At 46.0% G+C, this 25,402-nt stretch overlaps 1 protein-coding gene and 1 pseudogene across 5 annotated transcripts in view; both read right to left on the bottom strand.

Annotated features, from left to right (window-relative positions):
* Window positions 1–25,402, bottom strand: part of C8H16orf96 (chromosome 8 C16orf96 homolog) — a 48,202-nt gene that overhangs the window by 16,595 nt on the left and 6,205 nt on the right. For all 5 annotated transcript variants that reach the window (XR_012035449.1, XM_072835569.1, XM_072835572.1 and 2 more), the window contains 8 exons: window positions 16,481–16,585; window positions 15,053–15,133; window positions 14,803–14,889; window positions 13,385–14,666; window positions 10,711–10,796; window positions 10,286–10,396; window positions 5,974–6,048; window positions 5,214–5,378 (listed from right to left, as the gene is read on the bottom strand). Coding sequence is in view for 4 of the 5 variants with exons in the window: in XM_072835569.1 (XP_072691670.1) it covers window positions 5,214–5,378; window positions 5,974–6,048; window positions 10,286–10,396; window positions 10,711–10,796; window positions 13,385–14,666; window positions 14,803–14,889; window positions 15,053–15,133; window positions 16,481–16,585 (1,992 nt within the window). In the remaining variant the exon portion in view is untranslated. The remainder of the gene's footprint in view (window positions 1–5,213; window positions 5,379–5,973; window positions 6,049–10,285; window positions 10,397–10,710; window positions 10,797–13,384; window positions 14,667–14,802; window positions 14,890–15,052; window positions 15,134–16,480; window positions 16,586–25,402) is intronic.
* LOC140638377 (heterogeneous nuclear ribonucleoprotein A3 pseudogene) lies at window positions 20,196–21,679 on the bottom strand (annotated as a pseudogene).

Raw genomic sequence — 25,402 nt, 5'->3', positions numbered from 1 at the left:
GGCCTTTGGGGTCTGGCTTCTTTCACTCAGCATCATGTTTGTAAGGTTCACCCAGGTTGCAGAATGAATCAGTTTTATTTCTCTTTATGGTTGGATAATATTCCATTGCATGGATAGACCACATTTTGTTTGTCCGCCCATCAGTTGGTGGACATTTGGGTTGCCTCCACCTTTTTCTATTGGAAATAGCGCTGTTACAAACATTTGTGTACAAGTTTTTGCATGGACCTGTTTTCATTTTTCTTGGGTATATACCCAGGACTGGAAGCGCTGGGTTGTGTGGTGATTCTAACTTTTTGGGAAACTGCCAGACTGTTTTTCACGGTGGGACTTGTGAATTTTTAAAGTGTTCCTTCTTGGGGCAGCTGGCTGGCTCTGGTAGAGCATGCAACTCTTGATCTCTGGGTCCTGAGTTCGAGCCCCACATTGGGTATAATCTAAAGTGTTCCTTCCAGGGCCCACATTCTGATCTCTAAATACCACTCCCCATTAAAAGGAACCAGGACTCTAGAGAAATGATAGAATCATGTCTGAGGAAGGGAATGTTGAAGATGAGCCTGGAACATCTTGTCATTTAAAGGAGCAAAATGGGGACACCTGGGTGGTTCAGCGATTACACACCTGCCTTCAGCTCAGGGCATGATCCTGGGGTCCCGGGATCGAGTCCCACGTGAGGCTCCTTGCATGGAGCCTGCTTCTCCCTCTGCCTGTGTCTCTGCCTTTGTCTCTCTGTGTCTCTCATGAATAAATAAATAAAATCTTTAAAAAAAATAAATGAAAGATCAAGACAGCTTTCTGAGACAGATGGCCAGCTCACAGGCCAAAGAGGACACCACGGGGGCAACCAAATAAATAGTAACCTAGCTGATTGAATGAACTGAATTTATGAAAATCCACGATTCACAGTGACAGTCACAAAAAAGAAATAAAAAACAACAGAAACTGCCATTTGCCACAATATATTGGAGAAATCTATAGCAGCGATATCATTCCTGAACACCGGGAATCATTGTTCTCGTCTTCCCTGCAAGAACCATATTTCAGGGTAATCTGCTCAAGCTGATGAGGGGGAGCACTTCCTTAAGGATTTCCAGCTAGTAAATGGAGTAGCAGTGGTATAATTAGAGAACTTGTCACCTTGCAACCCGTGAAATAACAAGTTCAGGCAACAATCCTCAATTTATGAGGAAAGTACTAGGAGAATGGCCAATGAAGCAAAAGACATTTCCAGGGTGCCAAAGGGTCACCCCCAAATCACTTAGTGCATATAAGAGGGGAATGGACCTTTACTCTGGTGACATCAGCCTAGCATTGCTGGGCTCTGATGAATCTTTGCCTCAGCACCAAAGGGACCACCCAGCCAGTGTGACCTATCTGCCAATCCCAGGCTACACAAAGTGCATGGCACCCCAAGAAGAATCTTTCCTTCAACTTCCTATTTTTGTTGTTGTTGTTTTAAAGATTTCCATCCATTTATTCATGAGAAACAGACAGAGAGGCAGAGACACAGGCAGAAGGAGAAGCAGGCTCCACACAGGGAGTCTGATGCAGGACTTGATCCCGGGACTGGGATCACACCCTGAGCTGAAGGCAGATGCTCAACCACTGAGCCACCCAGGTGTCCCCCAACTTCCTATTTTGAAAACCTCCAACTCTACAGGAAAGTTGCAAGGATAGTCCAAAGGACACTCATACATCCATTTAATCAACTTTTCACATTTGACCACATTTTCTTTATCTACACGTGTGTGCATCTGTTTGTTTCCTGAATCACTTCAGAGTGAACTGCAGACATCATGATATATCACCCCTACCTTAAACAGAGGATTATCCCATGATTCAGCAATTCCACTCCTGGCTATCTACCCCAAAGAACTGAGAACAGGCGTTCAAACAAAGACGTGTACAGGTATGTTCGCAGTGGCAGTATTCATCACAGTCAAGGGTGGGAATAACCCAAGTGTCCACCAACAGATGAACAAATAAACAGAATGTGGTCTACTCTAGCCGAAAGAATATTTTTCAGCTGTAAAAAAAGAATAGAGATCTGATCCATAAATGAACTTTGAAAATGCGATGCTAAGTGCAAGGAACCAGTCACAAAAGGTCACAGATTGTATGATTCCACTTACATGCAATGTCCAGGACAGGCAAACTCACAGGGACAAAAAGTAGCCCAGGGGCTGGGTGGAGAGGGAGTGGGAAGGGGCTGCAGACGTGGGTATGGGTCTCTTTTCGGGAATGAAAATGTCTCACCCCTAGACAGAGGTAGTGCTTGCATAACACTGTAAATGTACTAAATGGCCTGGATTTAGTCACTTTAAAATGGTTAATGGGGGGATCCCTGGGTGGCTCAGTGGTTTGGCGCCTGCCTTTGGCCCAGGGTGTGATCCTGGAGTCCCGGGATCGAGTTCCGCATCAGGCTCCTGGCATGGAGCCTGCTTCTCCCTCTGCCTGTGTCTCTGCCTCTCTCTCTCTCTCTGTCTATCATGAATAAATAAATAAAATCTTAAAAAAAAATAAAAGGGTTAATGGTTAGTTTTAAGTTGTGTGAATTTTGCCACAATTAAAAAAAATAAAGAAAGACAAGAAAAAGCATTTAATACAACACCAAAGGGGATCCCTGGTGACTCAGAGGTTTGGCAGCTGCCTTTGGCTCAGGGCGTGATCCTGGAGTCCTGGGATGGAGTCCTGCATCGGGCTCCTTGCATGGAGCCTGCTTCTCCCTCTGCCTGTGTCTCTACTTCTCTCTGTGTGTCTCTCATGAATAAATAAATACAATCTTTAAAAAAAATAAAACACCAAAAATTTACAAAACTTTCTATTAGGAAAAAAAATTCAAACACACAGAAAAATGAAAAGACTAGAATCATTAACCCCCATATATCCACTGTCTGGAATTCATCGCTGTTAACAGGTTGCTATATTGGCCATATATATTTTTTAAATTTTAAAAAATATTTATTTATTTGAGAGAGAAAGAGAGAGAGAGAGAGAGAATTTGAGCCAGTGAGGGGAGGTGTAGAGGAAGAGGGAGAGAGGATCTTCAAGCAGACTCCTTGCTAAGTAAGCGAGGAACACAATGCAGGGCTCCATCTCTTGACCATGAGATCATGACCTGAGCTGAAACCAAGAGTTGGATGTTTAACAACGGAGCCATCCAGGCACCCCATCTGCCTTAGTTTTTCGATGGAGATTGATTGATTAGTTTTAAAGATTTTATTTTTAAGTAATCTCTATACCCAACATGGGGCTTGAACTCACAACTCTAGATCAAGAGTCACAGGCTCCCCCGACCGAGCCACCCAGGCAACCCTGATGGAGGATCTTTTAAAAACCTACAGAGACCAGGGGCGCCTGGGTGGCTTAGTTGGTTGAGAGTCTGACTCTTGATTTTGGGTCAGATGATTATCTCAGGGTCTTGAGATCAAGCCTCATGTCGGCTTCCATGCTGGGTGTGGAGTCTGCTTGAGATTCTCTCTGCCTCTCCTTCCCCCTGTACCCCGCTCACGCAGTGCTCTCTAAATACATGACAACCCTACAGAAGTCATGATACCTCACACATAAATACTGTCGTACTCGTGAGGACGTTTTCTTTTCTTTTTAAGATTTATTTATTTTTAGAGAAAGAGAGAGCTCAAGAGTGGGGAGAGCGGCAGTGGGGGGGGGGGAGAAATCCTTAGGCAGACTCCCTGCTGAGCACGGAGCACAATGTGGGGTTTGATCTCATGACCTGAGCTGAAACCTAGTGTCAGATGCTTAACCAACTGAGCCATCTCAGCGCCCTTCATGAGGACATTTTCTTAATGACCGCAACGCTGTAATGACACCTAACACACGAACAGTAATTCCTGACTTTGCTCTAATTCCCAGCCTGTTTATAGAGTTGGCACAACTGAACCAGGACACAGGTCAGGTCTCCTCATGAGCTGCATTTGGTTGTTTTGTGTCTGGAGACACTTTTAGAATTCTTTTTTTTTTTAATTTTTATTTATTTATGATAGTCACACAGAGAGAGAGAGAGAGAGGCAGAGACACAGGCAGAGGGAGAAGCAGGCTCCATGCACCGGGAGCCCGACGTGGGATTCGATCCCGGGTCTCCAGGATCGCGCCCTGGGCCAAAGACAGGCGCCAAACCGCTGCGCCACCCAGGGATCCCTGGAGACACTTTTAATCTAGAACAGTCTCTCTGTCTCCACTTTTTCCCCCACCCTATCATTGAATTATTGAAGAAAAATAGGTCAGTTGTTCTGTAGATAACCAGAGTCACCTGGGCTGCAAATTCTGCATTGATTTTTGTGATTTTTATGATGAATGCGTCTCCAAGAGAAACATGTCCTGTGTCTGTTGTGCTTGTTGTGACCCACAATGACCAGAGTCATAGGTGCCCAGTGCATAGCTGATGAACGAAGAAATCCTCGTTTTGTGGATGAGAAGGCTGAGGCTCAGTGAGGTTACACAACTCACAGCACATGGCTGCTTGGGCAGAGCTCGGGCTCCCACCAGGGCTGCTGGATTTGGAACCCAAGCTGCTGGAGCTCCGCAGCACTGTAATTGTGCTGGTCTGATAGTTCCTGTCTCTAGGGGATGGTACAAATCAAGACAGGGGCTGAGACTCATTCTCGACATTTCTCCAAAGTCTGGCTTATCATAGGTGGTCAGTAAATGATGAAAGAATAAATGATCAGCAGGCCTCCCCCCCATCCCCACAATCCTACCATGCCCCTTTGCTCACCCAGGAGGGAAAGTTCTGGTAGTCAGCCTCCAAGATGCTCCCTGCCCATACCTCTTGGTACTCACACCCTCTCACATGGAGTAGGGCTGGTCTATGGAAGCACAAGATGCTACAGGAATGATGCGGTGTGGCTAAGTCAGAGACAACAATGCAGCTTCCATTGGGCTATCCTGGGTCGCTCACTCTGGGGAAGCCATGTTGTGAGGCTGCTCAAGCAGCCTTAAAGGGAAGTTTGAGTGGCAAGGAAGTGAGGCATCTTGTTGATGGCCACTGGAGGGTGCTATCTTGGAAGTGGCACTTCAGAGGACCACAACCCCAGATGGCATCTTGACTACAACCTCATGGGAGAACCCAAGTTACTCAGCTAAGCTGCTCCCCAATTCCTGACCCTCAGTACCCCGAGCATTTGTTGTTTCAAGCTGCCACATCTCAGGGTTACTTGTTACACAGCAGGTGATAGCTGCTACAGGGTACTCACCTTGGTGCTCACATCCTTGCTCAGCTGCTCCAGAGCCTTCTTCCAGTCATCCTCGTGGGTCACAACCCTGAAGAGCATGCCCTGAATCATCTCGTTCAGCTCTGTTGCCACCGTCTCCAGGTCAGCCCGGCTTGCCTTGCTTGCCAGGGTGCTCCTGTCAGCTTTCTAGAGACAGAGGGGAGGCTGCTGGGCTGGGAGCAGGAGGAAGCTGGGGGATCTGACCACTCTGGTCTGTATTTTTTAGTCTGGGACCCTGAATGCCTGGCCTTGGGTTAAATTTTTTTTTTTAAGATTTTATTTATTTATTCATGATAGTCACAGAGAGAGAGAGGCAGAGACACAGGCAGAGGGAGAAGCAGGCTCCATGCACCGGGAGCCCGACGTGGGATTCGATCCCGGGTCTCCAGGATCGCGCCCTGGGCCAAAGGCAGGCGCCAAACCGCTGCGCCACCCAGGGATCCCTCTTGGGTTAAATTCAACCCTAGAGTCTAACTGGCTCAAGCATGACTGTCAGGTCTCATTTGAGGTCTTCCTGTGATGGAGAAGCTGGTGTATGATTTTTAGGTTCACGTAATAAATTGTCATTAATCCTGAGTCACAGAAAATAGGAGTTGATAGGATAACTTTGGGGTGGCTCCCCAAGCCCTCATATATGAGAAAAGTGGAAGGAAACTGTGGGAGGTTCTCTGTTTTGTCTTGGCTGGATGACTCCATTGCCCTGGGATGGAGAGCTTGTGGGAGGATCCTCTGCTCCACTCACCTCTTTCAACTCCTGCTCCAGCTCACTTTTGTCCACCTTGTGCATTTCGAGGTTTTTAATTTGAGCATGGACAATCTAAGGACAGAAGCAAAGGGTATGTTCCCCATCCCCGGACCCCTTGGGAATCATATCTCCCTCCCATGTCCACCCCCCACGACGTGCCAGGGAGGGACGACGGGGCCAGGTGGATAGCAGGGAGGGTGGGCATGTCAGAAGGTGTGGCCTCCAGGTGCCCAGATCCAAAGGGAAGGAACATGAGCCTTGGGACAAGCTGTTCCAGAGGACGTGGCATCACAAGGACTTGGCTGCACAGGGAGGCAGATCCAAGGAAAGAAAACACAAACCAACATTAACACTTTGGTTCCCTGGATGTTTAAGGCAAGTACAGCTCTTCTGATCTGTAATGGGGTCCTGGTGAGAACTGGAGTCTGTTTATCTTCCAAGCACTTATATGCCACATACACTGCGCGCTGGCGTATTTCCCATCCCCTTCACTCCGTAGAGTGCCTGCTCTCCACCTCCTGGGCCCTCGCTGTGACAGCAGCAGCAGCTCACCTGCCTTGGGAAGAGCCTCAGAGCCTTACACCTTCTGAGCAATGTCCCCAGAGGGTGGGGCCAGGTTTCCTCCAAAGCTAGAAACAGGCTTCTGCTTCTCCCTTCATATCTGGCTTCCCTCTCACCCTTAGGAAAGAGAGCCCCCAAACTTTTAGCTGGTACCTGGCAGCCCAGAATCATAAATTCATCTCACATCCTCCCTTACAGCTCAGTATGATAATGGGGGTGTAAATGGAAGTGGATAGGAAGTAGGTAGGGAAAAAAAGAAATACTTAATGAAGTATGTCCTCTTTGCTGCTGTCTTGAATGCAGAGGTAATGACTGGAGTGCCCGTAGCCATGTTGTACCTTGAGGTGAGCTTGAGAATGGAAATCACACACCACAGAGCTCTATACCAGCTCTGGACCAACCATCTCTGAGTTTCTTGAATGTGAAAGGGAAATACACTTAACGCTTGCTTAAGTCAGTTTATGTGATCTGAAGTTGAACCTAATTCTAATAAATGGCAAATACCATCACATCCACCTTGCCTGGAGATGGGTCCCAAGGTCTACAATGGGAAGTGGAGGTATGGAAGGAAGGCCCTGATATGGCTCAAGCCAAGTTACTTCCTCCAACCCCACGTCAGCAGGAATCCCTGACCTTTTGGAGTTCCAGGCTCAACATTAATACTCAGATCTCCACTTGGCTCCTTCTAGTTAAAATCTAGAAATAAAGGGGAGTAATTATCTGGGAACTTCTTTTTTTTTTTTAAGATTTTATTTATTTATTCATGAGATACACAGAAAGAGGGAGAGAGAGGCAGAGACACAGGCAGAGGGAGAAGCAGGCTCCATGCAGGGAGCCCGACGTGGGACTCGATCCTGGGTCTCCAGGATCATGCCCTGGGCCAAAGGCAGGTGCCAAACTGCTGAGCCACCCAGAGATCCCTATCTGGGAACTTCTAACTTCTCTTTTTTAAAAGATTTTATTTATTTATTCATAAGGGACACACAGAGAGAGGCAGAGACACAGGCAGAAGGAGAAGCAGGGCTCGATCCCAGGACCCCAGGACCACAGGCCTGACCTAAAGGCTGATGCTCAACCACTGAGCCACCCAGGTGTCCCTGGGAACTTCTAACTTCTATTGCTAGGGTTATGAGCACTGCGTTGATTACATGTTTTCCCCAAGATTCACGCCTGCCCAGAACCTGTGAATGTGGCCTTATTTGGAAACAGGGTCTTTGCAGATTATTAGTTATGATGAGGCTGTACGAGATCAGGGCAGACCCTAAATCCACTGACTGGTGTCCTTGTTAGGAGGCGATGTGAAGACAGACTCCAAGGGAAGAGTACACGTGACCACGGAAGCAGAGACTGGAGCAATGCGGCCACAAGCCAAGGAATGCCTGGAGCCACCAGAAACTGGAAGAGGCAAGAACCCTCCCCTGGAGACTTCAGTCGGAGCAATGCCCTGCCAACAATGATTTCAGGCTTTTGGCCTCCAGAATAGTGAGAGAACAGGTCCCTAGTGCTTTAAGCAGTTTGCAATAATCTGCAATAATTTCTTATGTTAGCCACAGGAAGCAAATACACCCAGTGGCAGAACTGGGGTTCAAACCCAGGCCCATCTAACCCAATGCCAGTGCTCTGAACCCCAACACCGTGCCACCCCCCAACCGGGCAAGCTTGGTAAGCTTCTTTGCCTGGATCTGTTCCCTGCTCTTTCCCATGGCACCGATCCCCCTCCTCTCCCGCAGCGTGGAGGGATGAGAAGTGGTGTCTTCTGGCTAATTCTGGCAGAGTTAGCACTCCATACCCCCTGGCCGCCCCATCGGTGTCCTCCCGCACCCAGCCAGAACTCTGAGTGTCACAGCTTGTCCCAAGAGTGGTTTGGGAATGGAACCTCTGGCTTGTAGAAGACCCTTGTCCACTTGCAAAAGGCAACTCCTGTTTTCCATAAAGTCCACAAGAAAGAGTTCTCCCCCCAACTTATTTTCTCGCTGGGCTCTCAGTAGGGAAGCTCTCTGCGAGAAGCGCGCCAAGGGGATGGAAGCACTTCGTCTTGACTGGATGGTGGCAGCGTGGCTGCACAATTGGCTCTTAGGCTTAAGACTTGGGCATTTTACTGTGTGTACATTACACTCTGCTTAAAAACAAACCAATGCCACCACTGCCCCCTGCACACACACGCATACACACACACACGCAAACACACACACACACACACACACACACACACACACACACACGCATGCACGAAAGGGCCTGGAGGGTCCGGCTTGCTGAGGCATCGCCAGCCGCTAGCAGAGTGCCTGGCGCAAAGTGGAGGCTGGTAGCACTGGCTCAGTGGGTGGGTAAGAGGATTTCTTGTGCTACCTGTTATGTTCCTGATATTTCTCGCGGACATACAGGGAAAACCGTAGCAGCCCCGTTTCTTCCCTGCTCCAGATGTTGCGGGTGAGAACCGCGGCAGATGTGCCTGTCCTCCCCCATTTCTCCAGGCAGGGCTCCACAGGGCTGCTGGCTTCCTGTGGCTTGCATTCACTTGAGAAATATTTAACGGAGCACATGCTGTATACGAAACCCTGCCCCAGGTCTTTCCAGGGTTAACTTTTATAAGCAACAACTTCCCCTCAGCACAGGGGCAGGAAGCCCAAAGGCTGACTTGCAGTTTCCCTCGACAAACAATGCTACTTGGAGGCAGACGCCCAGCAACACCGCTCCCACCCCCCCACCCCCCGCCCCTTGCTGGGCACACATCACACGTACCTGGTGTGCAGGCTCCAGTCTCCGTGGGGGAAGGCACTTGTCCCCCTGCAGGGCAGTGACAGCGAGGGCCCAGAGCTGGCCCCAGACAAGGCAATTCCTGATCTCGGCATTCACAAAGGCCTGAGCTGGCAAGCCCGCCACCCTCTGCCCACACACTCCACCCTTGCTCAGGCTGGGAACTGGTTCCCTTTTCAGGAGACCTTTCCCTGCCACGTTGCCATGTCTGTGTCCTAGCCTGATGCCTCTGTGTGACAGTCTCTGGAGGGGGAGATAGGCCTTCCCCCTGTGTCTCCTTCATCCTAAAGCATCCCACCAAGCCCCCAGACTTGGAATCAGAAGTCCCCATGGGAACCATCTGCAATGAATCTGCTTGGAGTTTTGTGTCTTATGCTCTGGGGTAAGGTCACGTCCTCCTGCTGGGCATGACCGTGAGTCGTCCTCCAAGTGGGTATGCCTCTGAGACAAGGCACAGACCGGACTGGTCCTGAGGACCATCAGGCCAGCTGGGTCAGACCCTCCAGGCCCATAGGAGAAGGTGTCGGTGAGTGAGCCCCAGCTAGGCACTCTGTGTCTGCACAATTGTGGTGTCAGCAAATCTGCCGTTCCGGAAAGACGCTCCTCCACCCCCGCCCTGATGCTGAGAACTCACAAACGAGCTGGGTTTAAGGGAAAACGTTATAAACCTAACACTTGGTGCAAGAAATTTTTGTATTCATTCACTGATTCATCCAGCACATTTTGAGCCGTTTGCTCTGAGCCAGGCACCCTTCTGGGGGCTTGTAACCTCACCATCCACAACACAGACGTTGCTCAGGCCCTCATTTATATGTTTGGGGGTGGGGGGGTGGGGGGTGGGATTTGTTTGTTTTAACTGAAGTGGAATTCACACAAAGTAAAATACCAGTGCACTGTCCCTGGTTCCCCCCATCTATGTGAAACTTTTGGGAAGGGTCCAAATGTCCAAGTGATGAATCCTCCCCTCAGTTGGCTACTGAAACCCCCAGACCTTTAAGTCATCTAGGCGAATCTGGAGCTTTTCCACTGCCCTGTCCAGCACGAGGTGGTGATCCTTTATTATCTCTATTTGGTGGCCCCAAATTCTCTCGAGTTCCTCTTCCTAAAAAGGGGAGACACAGACACAAAAGCCTCAGCTTCTAAGGTCACAAAAGCCAGGAAGGGGCTTGATGAGCATACCAGGCCGGCACATCTCCAATATGCCCCATGGGTGGCCCCCTACAACCCTCGCCAGGGGGAACCACATGCGCATGACCCACTGGGACCCCTGCACCTGCGAGGTCTGCCTCCTTGGCCCCACTCACTCCCCCGGGCTACCTTTCAGCTACACAACAAATACTGTCCTGGGTCAGGGACTCTGACATTGAGGTGCCTCAAGCCACCATCTCAGAAGCTCCTTCTGCCTGTGGCACTGACCTTCATTCTGGATCTCTGGAGGCTCCCAATCTTTTCCTGTAGTGTGTCCACTGTCGTCCCAAGCTTGGAAGAAGCTCCCAAATTAGCTGAAAGCAAAGGAGGGGGTAGCTGTTGACGGCAGGGACAGGGAAAGATGCTCCATCTAGAGCTCCACCTGCTTCTGAAATGAGTCATCTGACTTGGTGCTGTCCAGCAACGAGAGACTGAGTCTGGGTGGCCTTTGCTGTCATTTAAAATTTTCTAGCAGCTGCGTTCTTAAAAAAAAAAAAAAGAAGAAGAAATCATAAAAAGGGGCCCCTGGTGGCTCAGTGGTTGATACTCTGCCTTTGGTAGGGATCCTGGGATTGAGTTCTGCATCAAGCTCCCTGAGAGGAGCCTGCTTCTCCCTCTGCCTGTGTCTCTGTCTCTCTCTGTGTGTCTCTCATGAATAAATAAATAAAATCCTTAAAAATCTTTCAAAAAAGGAGGGGTACCTGGGTGCCTCAGTCAATTAAGCATCTGACTCTTGATTTCAGCTCAGGTCATGATCTCAGGGTTGTGGGATCGATTCCCCTACTAGGCTCCACACTCAACGGGGAGTCTCCTGGAGATTCTCTCTCCTTTTCCCTCTGCCCCTCATCCTTGCTTATGCATGCACGCGCTCTCTCTCTCTCTCTCTCAAATAAATAAATAAATAAATAAAATCTTAAAAAAGAATATGAAAGTAATAAATTTAAATTTATTATTATTATTATTTATAAATTTAAATTTAAAATGTGAAGCCATAATGGCCCAAATTCTACTTCTGACAAGCCGCCATTTTTGTTAAGAAGTTTGTAAACATATTTTGGCTCTGATTTCTCATACCTTCTTAGGTGTGTCCTGTACATTAGTTTTTAACTTCTTGTCTGGAACTTGATATAGGTTACTTTTTTTTTTTTTAAACCCCTCTCCTTCTTTGTTAAAAACCTCTTTGTATCTTGTGATGAGATAATGCACTCCATATACTCTCATAAATAAGGTGCTTTGTAGTTTCATTCAGGACCTTTTTTTTTTTTCAAGTATTCTCTATTCCCAACATGGGGCTCAAGCTGACAATGCCGAGATCAAGAGTCATATGCTCCACTGACTGAACCACCCAGCCACCCCCAGCTTAAGGGCCTTTTCTGAGAAGGGAGTAAATTCCAGAAAGGCCTTCCTAGACCTGTGGTATCTAATAGGATAACCAGGAGGTACATGTGGCTGTTGGGCACATGACATGGGGTGAGTTCCAGTGCAGATATGCTCTAAGTGTGAAGCGCATGTTGGAATTGGAAAGCTTAGTAAGGAGATAGGAACATAAAACATCTCAATTTTTTATCACATATTGAAATCATACTATTTTGAATATATTGGGTTAAATAAAATATCAAAATTAAGTTTCCCTGCTTAAATTTTTTTTTTCAAATATTTTACTTATTTACTTGAGAGAAAGTGAGAGAGAGAGGCAGAGGGAGAAGCAAGCTCCCCGCTGAGCAGGGAGTCTGACACAGGACTCAATACCAGGACCCCAGGATCATGACCTGAGCTGAAGGCAGGTGCTTCACTGATGGAGCCCCCCAGGCACCCATTTCTCTCATATGCTTAGCTGCACACCAGTCCTCATAGACGGTCTATCTAAGCTGGCTGAAATCCTACAATTTCTTTTCACAATGTGTAGAACAGCACTGCCAATTAGGGGTACCTCCACATAGGGATTTGACTTAATCCAACCACTGTGCTGGGCAGAGAGCAAAAAAAGCAAGATAAAGATGCAAACAGTGTAGGGCAATGGGTCTCACAGTGGGTCCCCTGGGCCAGCTGCTGGAATGAGAAAGAGATGCAAATTCTTGGGCCCTGCCCAGACCGACCAAGTCAGAAACTCTGGGCTGGGGTCCCTGCAATCTGTGTTTTCCCCAGCCCTCTGCGGATGGGATGCCGAGGGGAGCACAGGGTTGAGGACTATTAGACTAGGCTATCCTGCCCTCCACTCCCCTCAGCGAGCATTTGCCCATCGTGGGCATAAAATGGGAGCATAAATCTACTTGTTCTGCTGCCACCCAGAAAGCTTCTGTGGTCTTTAAGGATGCACGTGTTTGCCAGGCAGTTGCTCCTAATCCCAAACTGACCACTTTGGGGTCTGTCTAGAGCCGTGGGACATTCTGGCAGAACCAGACTTACCGAAACACTGTACAGCAGTGCTGTGTTGTACAGGCTGTGGAAAGAGAGTTTTCCTTTTTTATTTTTATTTTTTAAGATTTATCCATTCATTCATGAGACACAGAGAGAGAGAGAGAGGCAGAGACACAGGCAGAGGGAGAAGCAGGCTCCATGCAGGGGTCCTGATGTGGGACTCCATCCCGGGTCTCCAGGATCAGGCCCTGGGCCTGAAGGCGGCGCTAAACTGCTGAGCCACCAGGGCTGCCCGAGAGTTTTCCAAGGTAATTTTGACATGCAATCTTCCTTCTTCAGTGCCAACTTTAGGCCCTAACCACCCCCTCTCCCCTGTGAGAAGCCCTCGCTGTAATACTCATTGTAAAAGAATGGACTAGCGAGAGACTAATGTGGAGGCCAGAGGAATGAATGTCTAATGGTTAATACAGGTTTTGTTGAGGGAGCTAAATGGAGACGAGGGACTTGGAGGCTGCAGGGAGGGCCTGAGCCAGGCTGGACCTACCTAGATAAGTCAGGCGCTGTTGGAGGTTGGACGACAGCTGGGCAAACTCTTCTTTGAGGGAGTCGTGTCTCAGGGGCATCTGGGCTATGTGGCCCATGGAGTACCTGACGGCCGTCTTCTTGTCTTCAGGGGTCAAGGCCTTTTGGGCGGCCAGCATGGCCTGGGACAGGGTGCTTTCGGGAGGGAGGCCAGCAGCAACATACAGGGAAGAGAGGTCATCTTCGAACACCTGCAAGTCTTCTATCTCTGTATCCTCACTGAAAGAGAAGGCTCCACGGGAAGAGCCTGCACCCAGGATGTCTGCCAAGACCCCTAAGGGCCCCGAGGCAGCCGCGGCCGTTGCTACAGTGGCCAACTTGGTGGCCGGGGCATCTATGATGGCCTTGGCAACAGCCTCGGCTTTCCGGGCTGCTGAGGTGGCAGTGGCTGCATAGGCAGTGGCAGCGGCAGCTGCCATGCCAGCAGTGGTCTTCAACCGCTGGAGGGCAGTCCAGGGAGTTTTAGCAGGTGCTCCGTTGGGGGCCTCAGCCCTGGGGGCCCTGTCCCAAGGGACTGGCATATCATGAGATAAAAATTCTTCCTCATTTTCTAAGACGGCTGGGAGCAGGTTCATCTCTGCCTGGCCAGACTGTGGCCACAGTGAACGGGGCCACGCTGAGCCAAACTCCGTGGCAGGTGGTGGAGCTCTGAAGACCTGGGACTTTGCAGGCAGGGGGCCTGATGCACCCGGGCCAGGCTGCAAGGAGCCTAAGCCCCCGAAGGGCCAAGCGCTACCCCTGGACAAGCTTCTGGGAGGAGGCCAGCTTCTTGGTGGTATAGGCTGAAGCTCTGGGGCAGGTGCAGGCCCGGGGGCAGGCCGAGGAGCAGGGACAGGCCCAGACCCAGGGACAGGTCCAGTTCCAAGGGCAGGCCAAGGTGGTAGAGTGAACCCAGGTGTCAGGCTGGGCCCCAGCACAGGCCCCAGTGCAGGAACAGACTCAGGCCGCGGCCCCCGCGTGGGCACAGACCCGGGCTCCAGCCCCTGAGGCTGCCCTGGCCCCTCGGCCCCGAGTAGAATAGCTTGGGCAGATTCCTCCTCCTCCAGCTGCTCTGGGACCTCATAATGCCAGACGGTCTCCAGTAACCTGGGCTGCAGGATGGCCTCTGAGATCTGGACATGACCAGCAGCTTCCAGGGAGCTGCTAGGGGTCTGGGGCTGCTCAGTGTCTGGATGCCGCTCTGCAAACTTCCACAGCTCCGAATCCTCAAACTGTGATAGACTAGGTCCCCTTGCAGAAGTCCCCTGAGGAAAAGGGGGTGAGGCTGGCCAGGGCTGCTCCAGGCCAGCTCAGTGGGCACCCGCCTGCTCCCCAACCCTGCCTTCCCCGGCCCTATGCTGCTGCCCCTGCCCCCCGCCCCATCATTCCTCCTTCACTCACGGGGGTGAACATGGCCTCATGGAGGCCGCTCCAGAGTACCATGTCCTCGGCTTTGGGGATGGTGAGGATTTTGCTCTGGAGAGAAACCTTGGGGGGGCAGGAGAGAGTTTGGGAGTGAGAGGCAATGCCCTTGGGTGGCTCCTTGTCCACACTTGCCTTTATAGATTATGTTCTCCTCCTTACTCCTCCCTGCCCCCAGCACCCCCAGCCTGGAGGTCAGGGGACTGGGAAGGGAAGCCAAGGCTCTCACCACATCCCGCTGCAGCGCAGTCACCTTCCTGTTCTGTCCTTTCAGATCTTCAGCCAAATCATTTACTCTTTCTGGGTTCATCTGTCAAATAAGCCGAGGCCATGGGCCAGGGGTGTAAGTTCTGATCCTGGCCCTGCTTCTCCCACAGCTCAGAGACAAGGACTTAGCTCTAGGTGACTAAGTTAGAGAAGGAAGAACCAATTCCAAAGCAAGTGTTTCTCAGTGAGTGGGAAAGGAGTAGAAGAGGGTTCCCTGGGAAAATAAGTCTGGAAAATGCTAGGCTTAAAAAGTATTCAATGGGCTTTGATACTGCAGGACTTCTCAGAGCCTTTAATGGGCAAAAATACATTAAGAATCTCTAGGAAAAAAAAAAAAAAGAATATCTAAGAGGGGGTGCCTGGGTGGCTCAGTTGGTTAAGTGTCTGTCTTCAGCTCAGGTCATGATCCCAGGGTCCTGGGATTGAGCCCCACGTTGGACTCCCTGCTCAATAGGGAGCCTGCTTCTTCCTCTCCCTCTGCTTGTGCTCTCTCATTCTCTGTGTCAAATAAAATCTTAAAAAAGAAGAAGAAGAAAAAAGACTAAGAGGTAGATTGAGGGGCATTTTTTTTCTCCGACATATTTGTTGAAGGAATCTTTTTAGTGTTTTGTGATGTCCTTTCTTCTCAGATGGGAGCTACCCAGACTGAGTTCTCACAGTTACCATGACAATCAAATGCCTACACTGACTGTGGATTGGGGATGATACCCTAAACCACACAATCTGGAGGCAAGCTGTAAAACCTCAGCCTTAATACCAGCCTCTGAGCCTAGCTCTGACTCACCCACTGTGAACTCATGCTTCAGGAATTCTGTGTACTTCCACATCATGATAAAGAGTGATTATGCACCTGGGTTGATGTCCTGGTGACTACAAAGGGAGATAGACTGTATGCCTGTGCTAGGTTTATTGCTATTTTCAGTGTGGACAGAGCTGTATAGAATAGGAAAAGCTGTTCTCTTTCTGCTAAGTTGGTGGAATGTGAGCCTAGAGTCTTAGGGAGTACCAGCCTGAGAATAAATCCAACCCACAGGAAAACATCATTGAGAGAGATTGATGCAGTATGAGCACCTAGATCTGGTTGTACCTGAAGGCAACCATGGACGTTTTAGTAAATGAGACACTAAACTCTCTCACTTTTCTAAGCCAGGATAAACAAGGTTTCTGTCACTTACAAATGATGTCCTAATACAGAAGGGTGAAAAGCATGGTGGAAGCCATGGAGAGATGGTTGGGATGGACCAAGTCGCTGTGCAATGTCAAACCCCTTTTTTTGCTTTCATAGCTGTGTTCTCTTACTAAGAACAGGCTCCCTATATGTACCCTGTCACCCCAACCATCTAAGGTCCAAGCAGTATGACCAGCACAGAGGATGCTAGAGTGGGTCTACCTTGTCAAATATTTCCTTCAGTTTGTCCACATCCTTTCTGAGAGTTTCAGCGGTGATCTTGAGGGCATAAATGTCAGTAAGCAAATCCTGCAGAGTCTTCATGGACTAAAGGAGAAGAAGAGGGGAAAATGTGAAGTTGGGTGTGGCTGAAGGAAAAGGTATGTCAAGTGCAGAAACTCTCTGGTGGTGGCTATGGTCCAAGAGGTCCTCTTGGTTCTACCAAGGCCTAGACTGGAACATACTCAGAGGCCAGCAAATGACACCATAGTCAACAGTGCTGAGCTCTCAAGTGATCTGGGTGGGAAGGAGACAACTCTGTATCTGAACGTATTCACTAACCAGGAGTAGTTCATTATGAAGCATCTCAGGACTTCCAAAGAGAGTCACTGGAACATCAGCAAGGGGGCTATGATCAGTTACATGTATAAAAGGTCCCCCTGGCTGCACATGTAGATTGGCCTTGGGAGGGTAAGGGAAAAGGCCAGAAGACCAGTGAGGAAATCTCCAGACAAGAGCCAATGAGCTGATGGCTCACACCTCAGCTCCACCACTGACTAGGATTGTTATTGCATCTTCCAGGCTTTAGATTCCTTAATCATAAAATGAGTATACAAAATGTGAATGATGTATATGAAGGGACCAGTGCATAGTTAGGCATTCAGATAACAAAAATAACAAACAGTAGCAGGGTGATGAAGGATGGGGTGACTGGATGATGGACATTAAGGAGGGCACATGATGTAATAAGCATGGGGTATTATAATAATAAAGACCTCTATCTCTGAAACCAATAATACATTATGTGTTAATTAACTGGATTTATATTATACTTTATTTTTTAAAGGCTTATTTATTTATTCATGAGAGACAGAGAGAGAGGGAGAAAGGGAGAGACATAGGCAGGGGAGAAGCAGGCTCCATGCAGGAAGCCCGATATGGAACTCGATCCTGGGACTCCAGGATTATGACCTGAGCCAAAGGCAGATGCTACTGTTGAGCCACCTAGGCGTCCCTGAATTTATATTTTTAAAAATGTACACTACCTCCTCAAGAAGTAAAAAACAGCAAAATGACAGAAGTCCTTCTTATCAGTAATTATATTGCATGTAAATGGATTAAGCTTTCAGTTAAAAGGCAGACACTAGCAAAATGGATAAGAAAACATGATCCAACCTCGTGCTGTCTACAAAAGATACAATATATAGTCAAAAATAGAAATATGTCAAAAACAAAAGGATAGTAAAAGATATACCTTGCAAGCAGTCATCAAAAGGGAACTGAAGAGGGGGCACCTGGGTGGCTCAGTGATGGAGCATCTGCCTTTGGCTCAGGTTGTGGTCCTGGAGTCCCAGAATAGAGTCCCTCATTGGGCTCCTCATGGGGAGCCTGCTTCTCCCTCTCCCTATGTCCCTGCTTCTCTCTGTGTTTTTCATGAGTAAATAAATAAGATCTTTATTTTTTTTTAAAGAGGGGAGTACTGGAGGGGCACCTGGGTAGCTCAATGGGTTAAGCATCTGCCTTTGGCTCAGGTCATGATCTCAGCATTCTGGGATTGAGCCCCATGTCAGGATTCCTGCTCACCAGGGAGTCTGGTTTTCTCTCTCCCTCTGCCCTACCCACTCATACTCTCTCAAATAAATAAATAAAATCTTAAAAAAAAAAACTGAATTGGAATGGCTATCGGACTAATATTGGATAAAATAGACTCCAAGACAAAAATTATTACTAGAGACAGAGAGAGACATTTATAATAATAAGATTGTCAAAAAAAAAAAAAAAAGATTGTCAATCCATCAGGAAGATACAATAATTATAAACACATATGCACCTAACAACATAACCCCAAAATATATGAAGCAAAAGTGGACATAACTAAAAGAAATAGGCAATTCAACAAGAATAGTTGGAGACTTCAATATTTCATTTTCAATAATAAATAAAATAATAGAAGATAAATAAAATAGAAGATAAATAAAATAGAAGATCAGCACAAAAATAGATTTGCACATTATTTTTTTAAGATTTTATTTATTTGAGAGAGAGAGAGGAGGAGGAGGGGCAAAGGGAGAGGAAGAAGCCGACTCATCCATTGAGCAGGGAGCCCAACTTGGGGCTCAATCTCAGAACCCTGAGATCATGATCTGAGCTTAAGGCAGATATTTAACTGGCTGAGCCATCCAGGCACCCCTAGATTTGCACAACATTATAAACCAACTAGACATAACAGACATCTACGGAACACTCCACTTAACAATGGCAGAATACACATTCTTCTCAAGCACACACAGAACATTCTACAGGACAGACCATATGCTAGTCCATAAAACAAGCCTCAATACATTTTAAAAAGACTGAAATCATGCAAAATGTGTACTCTGGCCACAACAGATTTTTTTAAAAGATTTTCTTTATTTATTCATGGGAGACACACACAGATAGAGAGAGAGAGAGAGAGAGAGAGAGAGGCAGAGACACAGGCAGAGGGAGAAGCAGGCTCCATGCAGGTAGCCCGATGTGGGACTCGATCCCGGGACTCCAGGATCACACCATGGGCCAAGCCAGGCACTAAACCACTGAGCCACCCAGGGATCCCAAGATTTAAATAAATAACAGAGGAAACTATTAGAAATTTACAAATAAATGAAAATTAAATAATGCTCTTCTCAATAACCAATGGGTCAAAGAAGAGATCGTCAAGGAAATTAAAAAAAAAAACACTTTGAGATGAATTATTTTTTAAAGATTTATTTATTTGTTTATGATAGACACACACAGAGAAAGAGAGAGAGGCAGAGACACAGGAGGAGGGAGAAGCAGGCTCCATGCCAGGAGCCCGATGCAGGACTTGATCCTGGGACTCTAGGATTATATCCTGGGCCAAAGGCAGGCGCCAAACTGCTGAGCCACCCAGGGATCCCCTTGAGATGAATTAAAATGAAAACATAACACCAGAACTTATAGGATGCAGCTAAACATAACCTTAAGACACTGGGAAAAAAAAGAAAAAAAGAAAAAAAAAAAAAAGACACTGGGAAAAAGCAGAGCAAACTAAACCTGAAGCAAGTAGAAAAACTAAAGCAAGAAAGAATAAAAAGGGAACTAACAAAATAAAGTACAGAAATATAAGAGGAAATCAATTTAGCTACAAGCTGGTTCTTTGAAAACATCAACCAAGTTAGCATATCTTTACTGAGACTGACCAAGAAAAAAAAAGAGAACAATCAGAAATGTAGGAGGGGACATTACCATTGACTCTACAAAATAAAAGGACTTATGAAGGAATACTATGAACAATTGTAGGCCAATAAATTAGTTAAGTTGGATGAAATAGACAAATTACTAGAAAGAATAAACTACCAAAACTGACTCAAGAAGAAATAGAAAATCTGAATAGATCTAAGACAAGTGAAGACATTGAAACAATAATTTTTAAAAATATGACAAAAAAATATGAAAAAGAGAAGCCTAGGCCCAGATGACATCACCAATGACTCCTAGCTCTTTATTTATTTTTTTTTAAAGATTTTATTTATTTATTCATAGAGACAGAGACACAGGCAGAGGGAGAAGCAGGCTCCATGCAGAGAGCCCAACATGGGACTCAATCCAGGGTCTCCAGGATCACGCCCTGGGCTGCAGGCGGCACCAAACCGCTGCGCCACCGGGGCTGCCCTAGCTCTTTATTTTTTTATTTTATTTTTTTTTTTTTGAAAAGTTAAAAATTCCTTAATTTTTTATTCCTGGTACCACTACCACAATTTACAGGGCAATATACCTGATGTAATGAAAAGAAAAAGAAAAAGACAAAGCTACAACAGATAAAAGACCTCAGGAATGTACATCTAATTGACACTACATTGCATTAATCAATAGCTGCACTTTTTGCAAACTGTGGCTATGACAGTCCTGAACAAGAAGGGTTTCCTGTTTAAGCTGCAGTAACTTTTCTGACTATGGATCATCGTTCCTCCTGTGGCAGATTTTACAGTTCCTCTAATGCATTTGGGACGACTGTCTCAAAGTAACCTGCAGCTTTCCTGACAACTCCTCGCTCTCTCTCCTGCTAAGAACTGTAGCCCTTTCCTTCTGAAATTTTTTTAGAACCTTCTGCTACCATATCCACCACTTCCACCACCAGATCCATAACCACCACCATAGGGACTGCCCGAGCTTCTTCCACCAAAACTGCCCCCTTTCATGGGTCCATAATTTGATTGCTGTTGTCCACTGTAATTTCCAAAATCATTATAGTTCCCACCACCACCATAGTTACCTCCAAAATTTCCTCCTTCATTGTAACCATCGTATCCTCCACCACCACCACCATATCCGCTTCCGTGGTTTCCATATCCTGGTCCACCACCACCATAGCCTCCTCTACTACTATAACCAGGACCACCACCATAGCTGCCACCATCACCTCCAAATCCATTATATCCACCATCACCTCCTCCATAACTACCTCTGCTGCCACCACCTCCACCACTATAGCCTCCTCTTCCCCCAAAGTTTCCACCACGGCCAAAATTACCACCACCTCCAAAGTTTCCTCCACGACCCATGAAGTTGCCAGATCCACCTCCACGACCTCTTTGCGATCCAGCAGACTGCATCTCTTGTTTAGAAAGGGCCTTTTTCACTTCACAATTATGCCCATTAATAGTGTGGTATTTCTGAACAACAATTTTATCAACTGTATCATGATCATCGAAAGTTACGAAAGCAAATCCTCTCTTTTTTCCACTCTGCCGGTCTTCCATAACTTCTATGGTTTCAATTTTGCCATACTTTTCAAAGTAGTCTCTCAAATTATATTCTTCTGTATCTTCTTTAATACCACCAACAAAAATTTTCTTCACTGTTAGATGGGCACCAGGCTTTACAGAATCCTCTCTAGAAACAGCTCTCTTTGGTTCCACTACACGCCCATCAACCTTGTGTGGTCGGGCACACATTGCTGCATCCACCTCTTCAACACAAGAGTAACTCACAAAACCAAAACCCCTGGAACGTTTTGTTTGGGGGTCTCTCATTACCACACAATCTGTAAGTGTGCCCCATTTTTCAAAATGTTCTCTTAAACTATCATCCGTAGTTTCAAAGCTCAAACCACCAATAAACAGTTTTCTCAACTGCTCGGGTTCCTTTGGATCATGGCCCTCCATTTTGAGACCGGACTCGCCTCTTCCAACTCGAGTTCAATATCCCTAGCTCTTTATTTTTAAGTAATCTCTACATACAACATGGGGCTTGAACTTATAACCCCAAATTCAAGAATTGTCTGCTCTACCAACAGAGCAGCCAAATGTCCCTTCTATCAAAAATTTAAAGGACAATTAATACCAATTTTTCACAGCTTTTCCAAAAAATAAAAGAATTCCAAACTTAGTCTATGAGCCCAGTATTACCCTGATTCCAAAATCAGACAAAGCTTCTACAACAAAACTAAAATACAAAAAAAACCAAAAAACAAAAAACAAAAACAAAAACAAAACTAAAATACAGATGCAAAAATATCAACACAATACTAGCAAAATGAATCCAGCAACAAAAAAAGAAAAATAACCCAATTAAAATGGGCAAAAATCTGAATTGGCATTCCTCCAAAGATAATATTCAAGTGGCCAATAAGCACATGGGAAGATACTCAACATTATTAGTTATTAGGGAAACATAAAACCACAATGAGATACCACTTTATATCCATGAAGATGGTTAGACTAAGAAGTCAGATAATAGTAAGTGTTGGTGAGGATGCAGAGAAATTAGAAACTTTCAGACACACTGCTGGTGGGAATGCAAAATGGCACAGCCATTTTAGGAAAGAATATGGCAGTTCCTCATAAGATTAAACATAGAGTTACCAAATGACCTGGCAAGTCTATTACTAGGTATATATCTAAGAGAAATAAAAACGGTTCACAAACTTGTATATGAACATTCATAGCCAAATGTCAACCAACTGGCAGATGGATAAGCAAAACATGATATGTTTGCTATATGGAGTATTATTCAGCCATAAAAAGGAATGAAGTGCTGATTCCAGAAAGATGAATCTCAGAAATATGATGCTAAGCAAAATAATCCAAACACAAAAGACAACATCTTTTGTCTGGATATTGCATCACTCCATTTATATGAAAGGATCTAGAATAAACAAATCTATAGAGACAGAAGGCAAGTTAGTGGTTGGCTAGGGCTAGGGATAAGTTGGAATGAGGACTGAGGGAATAAAGTGGTGATAAAGGGTACAAAGTTTCTTTTGGGGGTAAATATTTAATATTGACTGCGGTGATGGCTGTACAATTCTGTGTATAGACTAGAAATATTGAATTGTACATCCTATTAATGGGTGAATTATATGGTATGTGAATTACATCTCAATAAAGCTGATAGATAGATAGATAGATAGATAGATAGATAGATAGATAGATAGATAGATAAACAGCACCCTGTGTTCTTGGACTGGAGATTTACTTCCCAAATTGACCTACAGGTTAAGCTTAATACCAATAAACATGCCACTGTGTTCTTTTTCATAGAAATGGATAGCCTGATCCCAAAATTCATATGATAATACAAAGGACTCATAATAGCCAATCTTAAAAAAGAAGAACAAAGCTAGAAGATTCATACTTCCTGACTTCAAAACTTTCTGCAAAACTACGGTAATCAAGAGAGTGTGGTACTGGCATAAGGAAATATACGTAGATCAAGGGAAGAGAACTGAAAGTCCAGAAATAGACACTCATGTCTACAGTCAGTTTATTTTCAATAAAAGTACCAAAACAAATTAATAGGGGAAGAGTTGTCTTCAACAAATGGTACTGAGCAGCTGGATAACCACATGAATGAAGTTGGACTCCTACCTCACACCCTATAAAAAAAACTAAATGAAAATGGCTCTTTTTTTAAAAAAAAGATTTCATTTATTTATTCATAGAGACAGAGAGAGAGAGAGGCAGAGACAGGCAGAGGGAGAAGCAGGCTCCATGCAGGGGGCCCAGCATGGGACTCGATCCAGGGTCTCCAGGATCACGCCCTGGACTGCAGGCCGCGCTAAACCGCTGCGCCACTGGGGCTGCCCAAAAATGGCTATTAGACCTAAATGTAAGACATGGTCACTGCGATAATTTTGGTATTCAAAACTATCAAAATTAACAAAAGGGAAAGTATTGGAGGACTTTGGGCAAATATGGTCTGGCATATTTTTTTTTAGAGTCAAAGGTTTTTAAAGATTTTTATTAATTCATTTGAGAGAGAGAGAGAGAGAGAAAGTGCAGGAGTTGAAACTATAAGCCATTTACTCCTATGTTGTAGAAGGAAACATAGGGGTAAATATTCATGACCTTGGTCAGGCAATGGTTTCTTAGGTATGCCATCAAAAGCATACCACACCAAAAAAAAAAAAAAAAAAATGTGACAAATGAAAGATGTACACATTATACTTCAGCAAAATTTAAAACTTTGCATATCAAAGGATACCGTCAATAACGTGGAAAGACAACTCACAATGATAGAAATATTTACAAATCACATACCTGGCATCATATATCCAGACTATAAATTAGTCTCTTATTGTAAAGATTTATTTGAGAGAGAGAAAGTGAGCATGTGCCCATGAGCAGGGAAAAGGGCAGAGGAAGAGAGAATCCTCAAGCAGACTCTCCACTGAGCATGGAGTCTGACACGGGACTCAATCCCAGGACCCTGAGATCATGACCTGAGCCAAAACCAAGACTCAACAGACTGAGCCATCCAGTCGCCCCATATATAATTAACTCTTGGGATCCCTGGGTGGCGCAGCGGTTTGGCGCCTGCCTTTGGCCCAGGGCGCGATCCTGGAGACCCGGGATCGAATCCCACATCAGGCTCCTGGTGCGTGGAGCCTGCTTCTCCCTCGGCCTGTGTCTCTGCCTCTCTCTCTCTCTGTGACTATCATAAATAAATAAAAATTAAAAAAAATTAAAAAAAATAATTAACTCTTACAACTCAATAATAAAAAGACAACCCAATTAAAATGGGGCAAATCTGAACAGACATTACTCTAGGCACATGAAAAGGTCCTCAACACGATTAGTCACCAGGAAAATGCAAATCAAAACCACAATAAGGTAGACTTCATACCCATACCCTTTGGCTAGAATCAAAGAGATAAAAACTAAGAAATGTTGGTGAGGAGGTAGAGAAATTGGAGGTCTCACACTGCACTATAGTGGGAACATAAAATGCTGTGGAAAACACCCTGGCAGTTCCTCAAACCTGAAACATATAGTTATCACACGATCCAGCAATTCCTCCTTGAGGTATATGCCCAAGAGAAACGAAAACATACGTCCACAGGAAAATGCATATCCCATTGTTCATAGTGGCTAGGAGTCTACAGGCGGAAACAGCCATATGTTCACCAACTGATAAACAAGAGTAGTCTATCCATCCAGGGAAATACCATTTGGCAATGAAAAGAATAAAGTACTGATACATGTGACAGCATGGATTATCCTTAAAGATATCATGGTAAAAAAAAAAAAAAGATATCGTGGTAAGTGCAAGAGTGGTGTTCAAGGAGGAACAGAAAGAAGAATGATAGCTAATGGTTAAGGGGTTTGGGATGGCTGTTGAAAATGTCCTAAACTTGACTGTAATAGTTACAGAACTCTGTGACTACACTAAAATCCCTGAACTAGGGCACCTGGGTAGCTCAATTGGTTAAGCAACTGCCTTTAGCTCAGGTCCAAGCTGGGTCAGGCTACTCCCTCTCTCTCTGCCTCCCAGGCTTCCCCTGCTTGTGTTCTATCAAATAAATAAATAAAATCTTAAGAAAAAAATAAAGTGTACAGTTCAGGGGCACCTGGCTGATTCAGTCTATAGAGCATATGACTCATCTCAGGGTCATGAATTCACGTTAGACATGGAGCCTAC

Source organism: Canis lupus, chromosome 8 (genome assembly GCF_048164855.1).
Source record: "Canis lupus baileyi chromosome 8, mCanLup2.hap1, whole genome shotgun sequence".
In the NCBI taxonomy this organism is placed as follows: Eukaryota; Metazoa; Chordata; class Mammalia; order Carnivora; family Canidae; genus Canis; species Canis lupus.
This window is presented reverse-complemented; position numbering and strand designations above follow the sequence as displayed.